The following is a 14,019-nucleotide window of genomic DNA, read 5'->3' on the forward strand; positions in this document are numbered from 1 at the left end:
CCAAATGTAACCAGGCTTTAAGTACATTTAGTGGCAGTCTTCATCCTGTTCTATCCTTGACTGCCCATCCCTCCCTCCCTCAGTTGTTCCCCACAGTTTGTTTTAGATTGTAAGCTCCTGGAGAGCAGGGACCTGACCTGTAGTTTATGCTGTCCAGTGTAAATGCCCTAAGCTTTATGTGGGAAAAACAGTAAGACCTTTAAAAAACAGATAGGGAAACACCTGAGTAACATTAAAAACAACAGAACAGGCACCTCACTTGTAAGTCATTTTGCAGAACAACAGCATTCCCCCACAGATCTAAAATTTTGGGCACTGGATAAGCTTGACATTAAGGAGGAAAAATATCTGTTGAAGAGAGAAGCTGAGCGGATTCTGAGACTGAACACTCTCTCTCCATGTGGTTTAAATGAAGACCTTGAATTTTTACCTGTGGGTGATTTACACTCCCTAGCTACAACAGTACAGTTTAGCTTTGAGACCTTGGCTAGATTACATCAACATGGAAACACCTGATAGAGCTAGAAAAAATGGACCAAAAAGTATAAGATAGGATTCAAATAATATCCTTGCCAGTCACCAGTAGAGTGACACAAGAGACAATCTTCTGCTGAAAAAATTCTGCAGACTTTTTTCTCTAGTAAGTATGAACTTATATGTTACTCCTAGCAATAAGGTAGGTTTTATATGTTTTTAATAATGTTATATATGCACAAGCCCTTGTGGCAATTGGTATTTCAGAAATATTTTAATTATGTGTGTTGTCCTATTTGTAAATTTTATCACCATTAATGTTACAGCCCCCTGAAGAGGGCCTAAAAATAAGAGAAAGGCTGAAACATGTTGGGCTTCCTATTTTTGCATCCTAAGAACCCATTTCTCTTATTTGTGATCTACTTTGGATGCCCAACTCCTTCTGTTTTTTCACTATTTCTTATTGCCCATGTAGTGCAAAGGTGTCTTATACTATTAATCATCACAAGTGTTGTTTTCAGTCTCAGATTCTCTTACACCAAAGGGGGCCTATGGTTTCATATACCAAAAGCTTGTGTTTCCCTATCCTCTCTTCTACCCTCTCTAGCCGGTGATGTAAAATCCTTTTAGAATATCTCTTTTCTCTCATGTCCCTAACAAGATGTCAGACAAGCCTATAATGGTTTTCCCCTTGTAAAACAGATGGCACATTTCCTTTTAACACATCCTATTATTGTTTGGGTATTTCAGTCCATAACCTTGCTGGATTTTTTTCAACCTATATGCACATCCCTTGCAAGTTTCCAGCTGATACCAGGGGCCGTGGGAGCCTTGAGTAGGGTTGGGGGAACCAGGGCTGCTTGAGCTCAGTTTGCTTCGCTCCCGTTTTCGTTTGTAACCTGGTTTCTTTTCAGTCAAATGGGAAAAGTGCGTGTTTCTATGCACATTTTTAAAAAGTGACCCCTTTCCCCCATTGACTAAAGCGTTCCAAATGTGATCACAAGCTTGTGAATGTGCAAGCTTTCTCTGAAAAACTGCACTCCTGCTCACATTTGCATTCAGAGTTTTGAACAGGACAAGTTCTGATGTTTGGCACAACAAAATTCTCATTCATCCCTAGTCTGGTGTTAAACTGGAATGCCATACCAGCTTTCTTAGAACTTCTTGACCCACTCCGGCCATTATAATGGTTTCCCCAGCCTTGTGGTTCCTTTTTACCCTATAAGGGAAGTCCTCTATAAACACGCTCTGAGGGTGGAACTGCACATTATAGGACAAACACAGAGTTCCCAATCTAGCACTTTCAGAGGTAAAACTAATGTGCGTATGTATGGGGGGATCACTTGAAGGAGAGGCTTAAGTGGGTACAGGGCTATGGTTAAGCAGTGCGCGCACACACACGCGCACACACCTGCTGATCTTCTCCTGCAAATGCTTCTCTGCTCTTGCATTAGTGCTGTGAGGCAAACATGGAGTTTGGAGCCATAACACATAGTGCTGCCCTGAGGCTTCTCAGAGGAGAATTTCACTGGACTCCAGTCTCCTGTTTCTTTCCCCCCTGCTTCCTGTTGAATTTGTAGGAGCTAACAGCCATGTTTTATGCGGGGAACTAGCTTGGGCTTCTTGGCTATGGAGCCTATTTGCCAATCACTCCTTTTTGTCCACATGAAGACCCATATGTGCACGCATACATAACACACAAAAGGGCTGAGCCGAGGGAATCAACAGGCAGAGATCTTGCTAGGGCAGCTGGGGCACCATCACAGCCTGCCTACATAATACATGCATTCAATTCACCCTTCATAAAACACGGACAGACGTAGGGGGTGAGAACCTATTTTGCCTACATAAGCAGTGAACTCTATGGCAAAAAGGTCCCAGTATCTGTCAAGGAGTATGGTTATACAGAGTGAGCTGTAACCTCCAAAGCAGGAGCTCATTTTATTGGGGACAGCTCAGTACTATGATTGTCTTGCACTAGTGAGAGTACTCATTGGCCCTGGGTCCCTACAGCTTACAGAACAGGCTTGAGAAAGCTGTGCAGCAGAAGGAAGAGACGGAAGAGCTACAGGACATATCTGCGGGAGAGGATTCCCTCCCCACCACTCGGACCAGCTCAGTTCAGTGAGGCAAATCCAAGCATGCAGCGCAGCTTGAATTAATTATTGCAAAGAAGAAAGACTAAGGCTAAGAGGGTCCCCAGGAGAAAAGCCACTATTTAAAACAAAACCCTTTGAAGATGTCAAAGTGCTTCTGTTTTATTTATTATGTCCCAGAAACCTCCTCCTCCTGCTGTCTACAGGAGCAGCAGCTCCAGTTCTTAATTCCTACTAATAAGCACGTTACAGAGATTGTCAGTGGCCACATCAAGGAGATGACTTTGAAGCTGGCAGGCAGAGCATCTTCCATCTCCCAGGCAATACAGCACAGCCACTGGCATCTGAAAGCACTCTTCAAGCCTTGGAAATGCTACAGGCCACATTACTGCCTGAAAGCTCTGTCCTTTTCTCTGCCCTTCCATCAGCCCCCAATAAGGCAAGCGGCATCAAAGGAGAGACTTGAAAGCTCTTGCCAGGATATTTCTGCCTCCTGGAGGAAGAGGAAGGTCAAGAAAGTAGGTGGCAGAGTGACCCTTTCTGAGAGGAGGGCTACATTAGAGATGGACAAAAATTTGTTTCAGTATGCAAATCATTAACTTGCCACATTCGCAACCCCAAAAGCAAACAGGCAAAGCTTGCACGTTACTGAACTTGCAACTGTGTTTGGAAAATGCATATCTTTTGAAAAATACACACTTTAAACTGCACAGTTTTCAAAGAAGTATGTATTTTCATGCTTGTCAATGGAGAAGTGAGCACTTTGGAAAAATGCATACAGAAATGCAAGCTTTTCCCATTTGAAATGCACATTTTCCATGTTCCAACTAAAAGAAAAACAGGTTGCAAACGAAAATGGGAGCAAGGATCTGTGTTTTGCACATCAGCATAATTCTTAGTATATTCTGGGGAACTAATTTAATAGAAGTGGTTAATAATAAAAACTAAGAAAGACAATTAGAACAGGATGATGGAGGTGCTAGAGGATGATACCCTTAGGAGGGACCCATTCTGTGGGGGAAAAACAGATACTCTCTTGCACCAAGGATAAGCCTCCTGGGAGATGGGAGGAGGGGTTCTGGTAGTGGGTGCCTTGAACACTGGAGACCTAGAGAGCTGGGTCTGTGACAGGTGTGTAGACCACATAGTGAGTTGCCTGCCTAGCACCAAGGCTGTGGATGTTATGCGTCATCTAGATAGCCTGGTAGAGTCAGCAGTTGTGGTGCACATTGACACCAATGACATGAGGAAATGTAGTTGTGAGATCCTGGAAGCCAAATTTAGGTTGCTAGGTAAGAGGCTGAAAGTCAGATCTTCTGAAGTAGCTTTCTCTGAAATGCTACCTGTTCCATACTACGTAGGGTCAGCTAGAGTGATGAAGCTGAAGGGTCTCAATACGTGGATGTGATGTTGGTTGTTAGACGCAGAGGAACATTTTGGGACAAGGCAGGCCCTGTACAAAAGGGATGGGCTCCACTTAGACCAAACTGTTAGTGCTTAACGTTAAAAAGGTGGCAGAGCAGCTTTTAAACTGCCCTTTGGGGAAAGCCGAAAAAAGCTGAGGAGAGTCTGGAATCATCCCTGGGAATGAGGATGAAAGTATTTTTGATTGCCCAAATGGGGATGGGGCAGAAATAGTCCATGAAAACATCACTAGGTGAACACAACCATTCAAAGAGGCCAAAGGGCCATAGGGGAAATACCCCCACCAGAGACATTTGGAGAGGGACATCGTGGATAGGTGTTTATATTCTAATGAAAAAAGCCTCCTAGTGAAGATGTGGGAGTTGAAGTGCCTGCTTTTAACAAAGAACGTAGTGATAGTGGGCATAACAGAATGGAGAGAACTGTGGGAACAGAATGCTGGACCAAATGGGCCTTTGGTCTGATCCAGCATGGGTCTCATGTTCTTATGCTGAAAATAAATCATGCTGTAGATCAAATGTGGTAGTTTGATCCTGCTCTTTTATCAGTTCACCCTACTCTTCCTCCATGCTTTCCACTCTTTTATCAGTTCCTATCCGCTCTGCCTTCACTTTTCTGTCCAACGCAATTATCTGAAACGGGCCATTATATGATACTCCAGCAAGCTTCTTTTCAGCAGCAACATTGAAACTCAGCTTGTGGTGGTGGTGTTGCTAATCAGAGGGTGTCTTGGCCCTTGTTGAAATAGCTAAGAACTGCTCACCTCTTCCAATAGATTTGGGGAGGGGTTCCACAGGTATTGATAAAGTTCCTCAACACAGGAATCTAGGAAACTACCTGGCACTAAGTGCATCTCCCTTCTACACTCCTCCAGATGAGCTGACGTCTTACAGTTTAAAGGGGCTAGGAGGGCCTGATAACCAACTGATGGGTGGGGCACATCACCCATCACATCATCCACAACACCTTGGCTTTGATGTTAGAACCAAAGCCAAGCTTGACCAGCCAGGATTGTCACACCTGTGTTCATACTTCCTGTTCTTTCTGATCACTTGTGTTGTAGGGCTGAGAGCCTAGTAATCCACCGCAGAGATTGCTTAATATTAACACAGTCGAACTTTAACAGTCACAAACCTTTGTTTAAAAATATATGTACACCATGTGCTGTGCATGGAATTCTGCTATATCCTAATATTTTGCTTCTAGGTTAAAAAATCCTTCTCTTTACTACCCCACAAATCAAAGCAGATATAGGTCACACAGCACACTCAAAGATGAAAGCCACCAAACTGCCTGTGGCCAGTGCCTTGAAGATAATTAATTGATCCTTGTGGCAGTTAGCCCAGTTCTCTGGGATTGAGGCCCAAATGATACATGATTGCAACAGACCTGTGTCTTTAAACATGGATCTACCCCATGCATGTGTAAAGTGGGGTGGAATGCAATTTACAAGGCCAAAATGGAACATGAGGGTGGGGGTTGTTGAACCTTCCCCCCACTTGCAGTTTTCCCCCTGCAACCTCTCCCCAGATGCTTTTCTCCAGCCAGACTTACCTCCTGTATCAGAGCTTGGCTGGAAGTATCTGGAAGGATGTACTCTGGGGATGAGAGCAATGGCCAGAGGATTCAGAATCCTCCACTCACACATACTCTTTGGTCCTATACATCACACTCCAACCCACTGTTGCTTTGCACATGAATGGGGCAAACCCTTTAAAGATGCAGGACTGCCACCATTGCATGTAGTTTGGACCTCAGGCTTCCTTCTGCATTGCTGTTGCCTCTGCTCTCTGCCCTAATGTTGCATGATCTCTTTCCTTCCCAGTGTTTGTTATTTGCACATAGCAACAGCCTCTGAAAGAGCTAGCTGTGCTGTGAAATCATCTCAGCCATGCAGCTTCAAGGATACCAAAAGACCCAGTGTCTTATGAATAATTGCTGCCTATGAAATCATAGCCCCCCAAGGTTTATCAGTAGGTGCTGCCATTGAGTGGTGGTAACAATCAGTTATAACTCACTCCAAAAGCAACTACACAGCTATCAGAGGACTCTGGCAAGGTATGGGATGAGCACAGACTGCTTGTAAAACTGAATGTAAGCAGCAGTTACATGGAAAAGTGATCCACCCGGGAATGTCTTTTTCCAGTTGGTGAAGCTAATGGGTCAACAGGCAGGATGAAATGGGGCTTCACACAAAAAAGCAGAGATATGTTGGAAGTGGAGGGGGGATGCAGATAAGGATATCAGAAGGTGCAGATGAGTGAAAGGAAGACAGCGTCAGATCTAAGGCAGTATCAAGTAACCTCACTTGACTAGCTTAGTAGGTGACAGCAGTATTTTAACACAAGGAAGCTCTCAACCCGGAAGTGTAACGGCAGTGAGATCATCCCCACCTGAGCCTGGCTGCCCCAGAGACAAAAATCACATTTTTCTCTCACACCTGCTGTCCCAAAGCCCCCAGCTTGTCTGTCTCCAAGGAGCATGCACACAGCAGAGGAGTTGTGCGAAGGGTGCCCCCTCAATGGGGCCCCGGGTTTACAATGGCTTTGCAGATTAAATTCCTTGACACCATCATCATGATCATGTCTCATCTCAAATGTATGTATTTAGATTTATAGCCCCGTTTGTGGAGACTGTGGACCAGTATTGTGATTCATGATACATTTTCTCATTTGTCCTCGCAACCATCTTCTGAGGCAGGCCACTATTAATCTCCCTTTGCAGAACTGAGCTGCAACATAAGTGACTGGTTTGCCCATAGGTTCATAGGATTTGAACCCAGGTTTCACAGGCCAAGTCTAATGCTCTACTAACTGGCTCTTGATTAAACCAGCAGGGTCAATACAGGTTTCATATGCATTTTAAAAACATTTTCCTTGTGGAATAAGTTGCTAGACTATTGCAGAAAGTATCTAATTATTTATACCCCCTGTTGCAGCTGGCAAAGGACATGCTCATTCTCTTGTCAATTTCCCAAAGATTTCCCCTATTATGAAGACTCACCTTGCTGCTTTCTGAGTAAGCTCCATGGGAAAGTCAGGGCAAAGCAGTTGCAGTAAGCAGTGGTACTCCTTGGCTGTGAGAAGGTCTGCAACAGAAAGAGAAGGACTGGCAGGAGAATCTGACTCTGAAGCCAATGGTTCCCCCATCGTTCAGCCTGGGCAATGACCTTCCTCTTTTAAGGTTTGCTACTGAAACCCAGATATTCTTAGGGTACTTCATGCAGACGCACTGTGGCTACACTACACTTCATTTCCGTTTTGTCTATTGCTGGGCCAAAGTAGCGCTCAATTTTGTAAGTTTTATGGATACGGTGAAAATTCCTCCAAAAATCGGATTAATCTTTGGGAGGTGGGCAAAATTTTAAGAAAGGGGGGGGGGTCTAACCTTTAAATACAAGGTGGCCTAGGATTCTAAGAAATTTGAACTGAGTGTGTCTTACCTTTAAATATGAGGTGGCCAAGGGTTTTTTTAATCCCCCCCCCCCCAAAAGCCTTGTCACTGCTTCTATCACATCATGATGTAGCATTGTTCCCAGGGGCATTATTGGGGGGAAAGACAGCTGGCCCCATTGTGGCTTTGGGGGGGGGGATAAAAGCAAGAAAATGCCACTGCCACCTCATATTTAAAGTTAAGTCACCCCCCCATCTCTTAGAATTTAGCCTGCCCCCAAAAGACCTTGCATATCTCTTCCATTTTCAGATGACTAATATGTGGATAATGGCTCCACACCCCTTCATGGATCACTGCCTTGTTGTGGCGAAGGGGCTTGCGTAACTCAGTGAAGCCATAAGCTATGCCGTGCAGGGCCACCCAAGACGGACAGGTCATGGCAGAGAGTTCTGACAAAATGTGGTCCACTGGAGAAGGAAATGGCAACCCACTCCAGTATTCTTGCCAAGAAAACCCCATGGAACGTATCACAAGGCTAAAAGAGATGACGCCGGAAGATGAGCCCCTCAGGTCGGAAGGTGTCCAATATGCTACTGGGGAAGAGCAGAGGGTATTTCCAAGTAGCGCCAGAAAGAGTGAAGCGGCTGGGCCAAACCCGAAAGGACACTCAGCTGTGGATGTATCTGGTGGTGAAAAGAAAATCCGATGCTGTAAAGAACAATATTGTTTAGGAGCCTGGAATGTCAGATCAATGAATCAAGGTAAGCTGGAGGTGGTCAAACATGAGATGGCAAGATTGAACATCGACATCTTGGGAATCAGCGAACTCAAATGGACAGGCATGGGCGAATTTAATTCAGGTGACCATCATATCTACTATTGTGGGCAAGAATCCCTTAGAAGAAATGGAGTAGCATTCATAGTCAACAAAAGGGTGGGAAAAGCAGTACTGGGGTACAATCTTAAAAATGATAGAATGATCTCAGTACGAATCCAAGGCAAACCATTCAACATCACAGTAATTCAAGTCTATGCCCCAACCACTGAGGCCGAAGAAGCTGAGGTTGATCGGTTCTATGAAGACCTACAACACCTTCTAGAACTAACACCAAAAAAAGATGTCCTCTTCATCATAGGGGATTGGAATGCTAAAGTAGGAAGTCAAGAAATCACCGGGATAACAGGCAGGCATGGCCTTGGTGTACAAAATGAAGCAGGACAAAAGCTAATAGAGTTTTGCCAAGAGAACACGCTGATCATAGCAAACACTCTTTTCCAACAGCACAAGAGGCGACTCTACACATGGACGTCACCAGATGGTCAATATCGAAATCAGATTGATTATGTCCTTTGCAGCCAAAGATGGAGAAGCTCCATACAGTCAGTAAAAACAAGACCTGGAGCTGACTGTGGCTCAGATCATGAGCTGCTTCTTGCAAAATTTCGGCTTAAATTGAAGAACGTAGGGAAAGCCACTAAACCTTTCAGGTATGACCTAAATCATATCCCTGATGAATATACAGTGGAGGTGAGGAATAGATTTCAGGGATTAGACCTGATAGACAGAGTGCCTGAGGAACTATGGACGGAGGTCCGTAACATTGTTCAGGAGGCAGCAACGAAATCCGTCCCAAAGAAAAAGAAATGCAAGAAAGCCAAGTGGCTGTCTGATGAGGCTTTACAAGTAGCTCACGAAAGAAGGGAAGCGAAAGGCAAAGGAGAAAGGGGAAGATATACCCAACTGAATGCAGAGTTCCAGAGAATAGCAAGGAGAGACAAGAAGGCCTTCTTAAATGAACAATGCAAAGAAATCGAGGAAAACAACAGAATGGGAAAGACTAGAGATCTCTTCAAGAAAATTGGAGATCTCAAGGGAACGTTTTGTGCAAAGACGGGCATGATAAAGGACAAAGAAGGCAGGGACCTAACAGAAGCAGAGGAGATTAAGAAGAGGTGGCAAGAATACACAGAAGAACTATACAGGAAAGATCTGAATGTCCCTGATAGCCATGATAATGCGGTCACTGAACTTGAGCCGGACATCCTAGAGAGTGAAGTCAAGTGGGCCTTAGGAAGCATTAGTAACAACAAAGCTAGCGGAGATGACAGTATTCCAGCCGAGCTATTTAAAATCCTAAAAGATGATGCTGTTAAAGTGCTGCATTCAATATGCCAACAAATCTGGAACACTCAACAGTGGCCACAAGACTGGAAAAGGTCAGTTTACATTCCAATTCCAAAGAAGGGCAACGCCAAAGAGTGTTCAAACTACCGCACCATTGCGCTCATTTCACATGCCAGCAAGGTGATGCTCAAAATCCTACAAGCTAGGCTTCAGCAGTATGCGAACCGAGAACTACCGGAAGTACAAGCTGGGTTTCGAAGAGGCAGAGGAACTAGAGATCAAATCGCCAACATTCGCTGCATCATGGAGAAAGCAAGAGAATTCCAGAAAAACGTCTATTTCTGCTTCATTGACTACGCTGAAGCCTTTGATTGTGTGGATCACAACAAACTGTGGCAAATTCTTAAAGTGATGGGAGTACCAGACCACCTTACCTGTCTCCTGAGAAACCTGTACGAGGGTCAAGAAGCAACAGTAAGAACCAGACATGGAACAACCGAGTGGTTCAAAATTGGGAAAGGAGTACGACAAGGCTGCATATTGTCACCCTGCTTATTTAACTTATATGCAGAGTACATCATGAGAAATGCCGGGTTGGATGAATCAGAGGTCGGAATTAAGATTGCCGGGAGAATTATCAACAACCTCCGATATGCAGACGATACCACCCTAATGGCAGAAAGCGAAGAGGATCTCAAGAGCCTCTTGTTGAGGGTGAAAGAGGAGAGTGCAAAAGCTGGTTTGAAACTCAACATTAAAAAAACTAAGATCATGGCATCTGGCCCTATCACTTCCTGGCATATAGAAGGGGAAGAAATGGAAGCAGTGACAGATTTTACCTTCTTGGGCTCCAAGATCACCGCAGACGGTGACTGTAGCCATGAAATTAAAAGACGCTTGCTCCTTGGGAGGAAAGCTATGGCAAACCTAGACAGCATAGTAAGAAGCAGAGACATCACCTTGCCGACAAAGGTCCGTCTAATCAAAGCTATGGTTTTCCCAGTAGTAATGTATGGCTGTGAGAGCTGGACTATAAGGAAGGCTGAGCGCCGAAGAATTGATGCTTTCGAACTGTGGTGCTGGAGAAGACTCTTACGAGTGCCCTGGACTGCAAGGAGGTCAAATCAGTCCATCCTAAAGGAAATCAGCCCTGAGTGCTCATTGGAAGGACAGATAATGAAGCTGAAGCTCCAATATTTTGGCCACCTAATGCGAAGAGAAAACTCCCTGGAAAAGACCCTGATGCTGGGAAAGACTGAAGGCAAAAGGAGAAGGGGACGGCAGAGGATGAGATGGCTAGATAGCATCACGGATGCAATGAATATGAACTTGAGCACGCTCCGGGAGAGAGCGCAGGACAGGAAGGCCTGGCGTGCTATGGTCCATGGGGTCACGAAGAGTCGGACACGACTGAACGACTGAACAACAACAATGGCTCCACATTCTCAGATGACTAATCCTGTGAGTGTGTGTGTGCATTCAGCTCATTTTTAGTTTTGTCTTTCACTGTCCAGAAACAAATCTTCATGTTTCTCACACATATGTGCTTCAGCCTCCAAAGAATTACAGGCTTGGTTGTTGAACTCATACACTTCCCCATTTCAATAAATTTGATCCAGTTTGCTGAAGGATGAGGAGCTAGAAATGGGATTGTGAATTTGCTGGGTAATTATGTAGCCAGGCTTAGTGAAAAGAAATTCGCTGATTATCTCCTAAGTACCCATGTGCTTGCAGACTACAAAACTCCACTGGCATAACTCCTAACCCAAGTGGGACTCCACCAGCACAAGGGGAGAAATTGTCAGAGTTGGGGTGGGGGCATGGCAGGGAGGAATGAAACCTAGATTGGAATCCTATGTTCACTCCCCATTACACCTGTAAAAAGAGGTTGCATCAGTTAAAACAGTCCCATCAGAATCAATGGAGAATTCTAGACAACTGCACCTTCACTCCTTTCCCCTCTGCTGTGATGAAGGATAAGATGCTGATTATCTTTGTAGCCAATTATACCACACCAATGGACGCATATAATCCCCAGCAAGGGAACACAGCCTACATATTAAGAGAACTATATGTACATAAGTGGAAACTTTGGTGATGATGATGGGGAAGTTGGTGAAAGGGCACTTAGGACAAAGGGAGCATATTATACAAACAATGATCAGCCAAGACCAACAAGACATATTGGAGAGGGCAGATGGACAACTCTAGTACATTCTCAGATCCCTTCCATGTAACACAACGTTCAAATATCTTTGTTCTATCTCTTCTCCTGGCTTGTCCTCCAACCTCATTAAGAACATAAGAAGAGCCATGCTGGATCAGACCAAGGGTCCATCTAGTCCAGCATTCTGTTCACACAGTGGCCAACTAGCTGCCCATGGAAAACCCACAAGCAGGACATGAGTTGAACAGCACTCTCCCACCCATGTTCCCCAGCAACTGGTGTTCATAGGCATACCACCTCTGATACTGGAGGTAGCATATAGCCACTGATAGCCTTATCCTCCATGAATTTGTTCAATCCTCCTTTAAAGCTATCCAAATTGGTGGCCATCACCACATCTTGTGAAAGCATCCTGGTGGCTTGACTCCAGGCTAATCATGCAGATATTATTTTGTGCAAAACAAAAACAGGAGGTGGAGTATGAACAGATCTTAGAATGCGGTGTAGACTGTACCCACTCATCAGAGAAAAACTGCCAGTCTGGATGACCACTTAAACAGATTTCTTACTGAGAGCTAATGTAGCAATGACCTATGAGGCAGAAGTTCCTGGTTCAAAGATCACTGGGTGGACAGTTAAGCCATTATCTCTCACCATCAGCCCCCTCCCCCATATTTCTAATACAGGGACAATGATACTGGTCTACCTTGCAAAGTTGTTGGTGGCAGATAATAGGCCCTGCGAGCACAGTTTCAAAAGCTATATACAGGGCTTAGGGTGATGTTTACAGTTATAGTCTGCAAAAACTTTCCTGCATTTTGGGTGGTGGAACATCTGTCTCCTTCACAACCTATAGTTTTGTTTCTCCATCTATACAGTCCAAATGTTCCTTATATACTGACACCTTTCCTCTTGCCATCACACTGCTCTCTGCCAAAAGCTATTAAAAAATTCTGTTAATATGCATATACGTGCTACACTGAGTTACATAAACATATCCACATAAGTTGCACTGCATGCCTTAGTTTATTTCAGACATGTTTTCTTATTGCAGAATTTAGATTTCCACTCTACAAAGTTTGAACTGTCCTCAACAAAGAAAGTGAGTAGGGCTGCAATCCTATGCAGACTTTCTTGGAATGAAACCCCACTGAACACAGAGGGATTTACTTCTGAGGAAACATGAATAAGATTGTAGTGTGAAATGAATGACTGATATAGGAATTCTGGTCCAAAGCAGAAAAGACAGAAAATAAGCTGAGGGCCAAAATAGATGTTACATGCAGATACATGTTGTAACATTATAGCAATGGCCCTTTTTAAACAGGAAAAGTACTTCTGGAGGGGCAAACAGGACTGAAGGTATGTGCGAGGGAGGGGGTTCTTAAGCCCAGTCCTCACCAGCTATTTTCCCACTTCAAATTGGCCCCAAGTAGTTTTTATCCTTGTGGAGCTCCAAAAATATTTGCTAGGGCAAACACATAATTGAAACCCTGTGAGGGGAAAAATGCTGTTTGTGAGGGAAAAGTTGAGAGTTGGAAGGTGGTGGGCAGTGAAGAATTTCATCACCACCACCTCAATCCCATGTGTCTGTGAACACACATACACACAGATTCCAACTGGCCCTCTGGAAACATCTTTCCTGTTGTTTTTTTTAAAGAAGGTCATCACGGCAGACACATGTGTAACATCTAGTTTGGCCCTGAAGAGTCCTCTGAATTAACAGTTGCTTACATTTGTTTAAAACATCACTGGCATGGTAATATTCAGTACCACATGCTTGGAAAACCATCCAAGCAACATCTGGTAGCATTAGGAAAGGCAAACAAGATCTAGGGACATGTATGAAGAAGTATGGAGTATAAATCCACAGGCATTATTACTTTGGCATCCAGAAAGGCAGCTGGATGGCCTCTGTTGGAATTCTGTGTGCAAATCTGGTCACTATATTAAAGGAAGACAGAGAGACAGGATCCAAAATACACAAGACAGCCAACCAAATGATTCATCTCTTAGAGAGCTGCTTTGTGAGAGACTGGCAAAGAACAACCTCTGTGGTTCAAAAGGGGGGTGGGGAAGGAGACTAAAGAGGTGAAGCTCAGGGACATTTATGGGATCTAAAGAGAATGGAAACATACTGATGTCAAAAAGCTGTTCATGATTGCATGTTCCCTGTCCAAAAGCCTGTGGACTGAAGTTAAGGAGAGGGCTGGCTGAACAGCAGTAATTTTGCTGTATTTCTATATACAGAAAAAAGTAAATTATGGAAGAAAAGCCAGTGGTAGAACTAGAGCCAGAAAGCAGGCAGGGAGTGACTGCAAAGGGCACTGAATGAGAGG

The 14,019-nt window shown here is 44.2% G+C and overlaps 1 protein-coding gene across 2 annotated transcripts in view; it reads right to left on the bottom strand.

Moving 5' to 3' along the window:
* Positions 1 to 14,019, bottom strand: part of CSTPP1 (centriolar satellite-associated tubulin polyglutamylase complex regulator 1) — a 170,043-nt gene that overhangs the window by 16,794 nt on the left and 139,230 nt on the right. For both annotated transcript variants that reach the window (XM_084849971.1, XM_084849963.1), the window contains exon 4: positions 6,999 to 7,083. In XM_084849971.1, the coding sequence (XP_084706097.1) occupies positions 6,999 to 7,083 (85 nt within the window). The remainder of the gene's footprint in view (positions 1 to 6,998; positions 7,084 to 14,019) is intronic.

Source organism: Heloderma suspectum, chromosome 1 (assembly GCF_057233095.1).
Source record: "Heloderma suspectum isolate Gila_16-S chromosome 1, 16-S_ref, whole genome shotgun sequence".
In the NCBI taxonomy this organism is placed as follows: Eukaryota; Metazoa; Chordata; class Lepidosauria; order Squamata; family Helodermatidae; genus Heloderma; species Heloderma suspectum.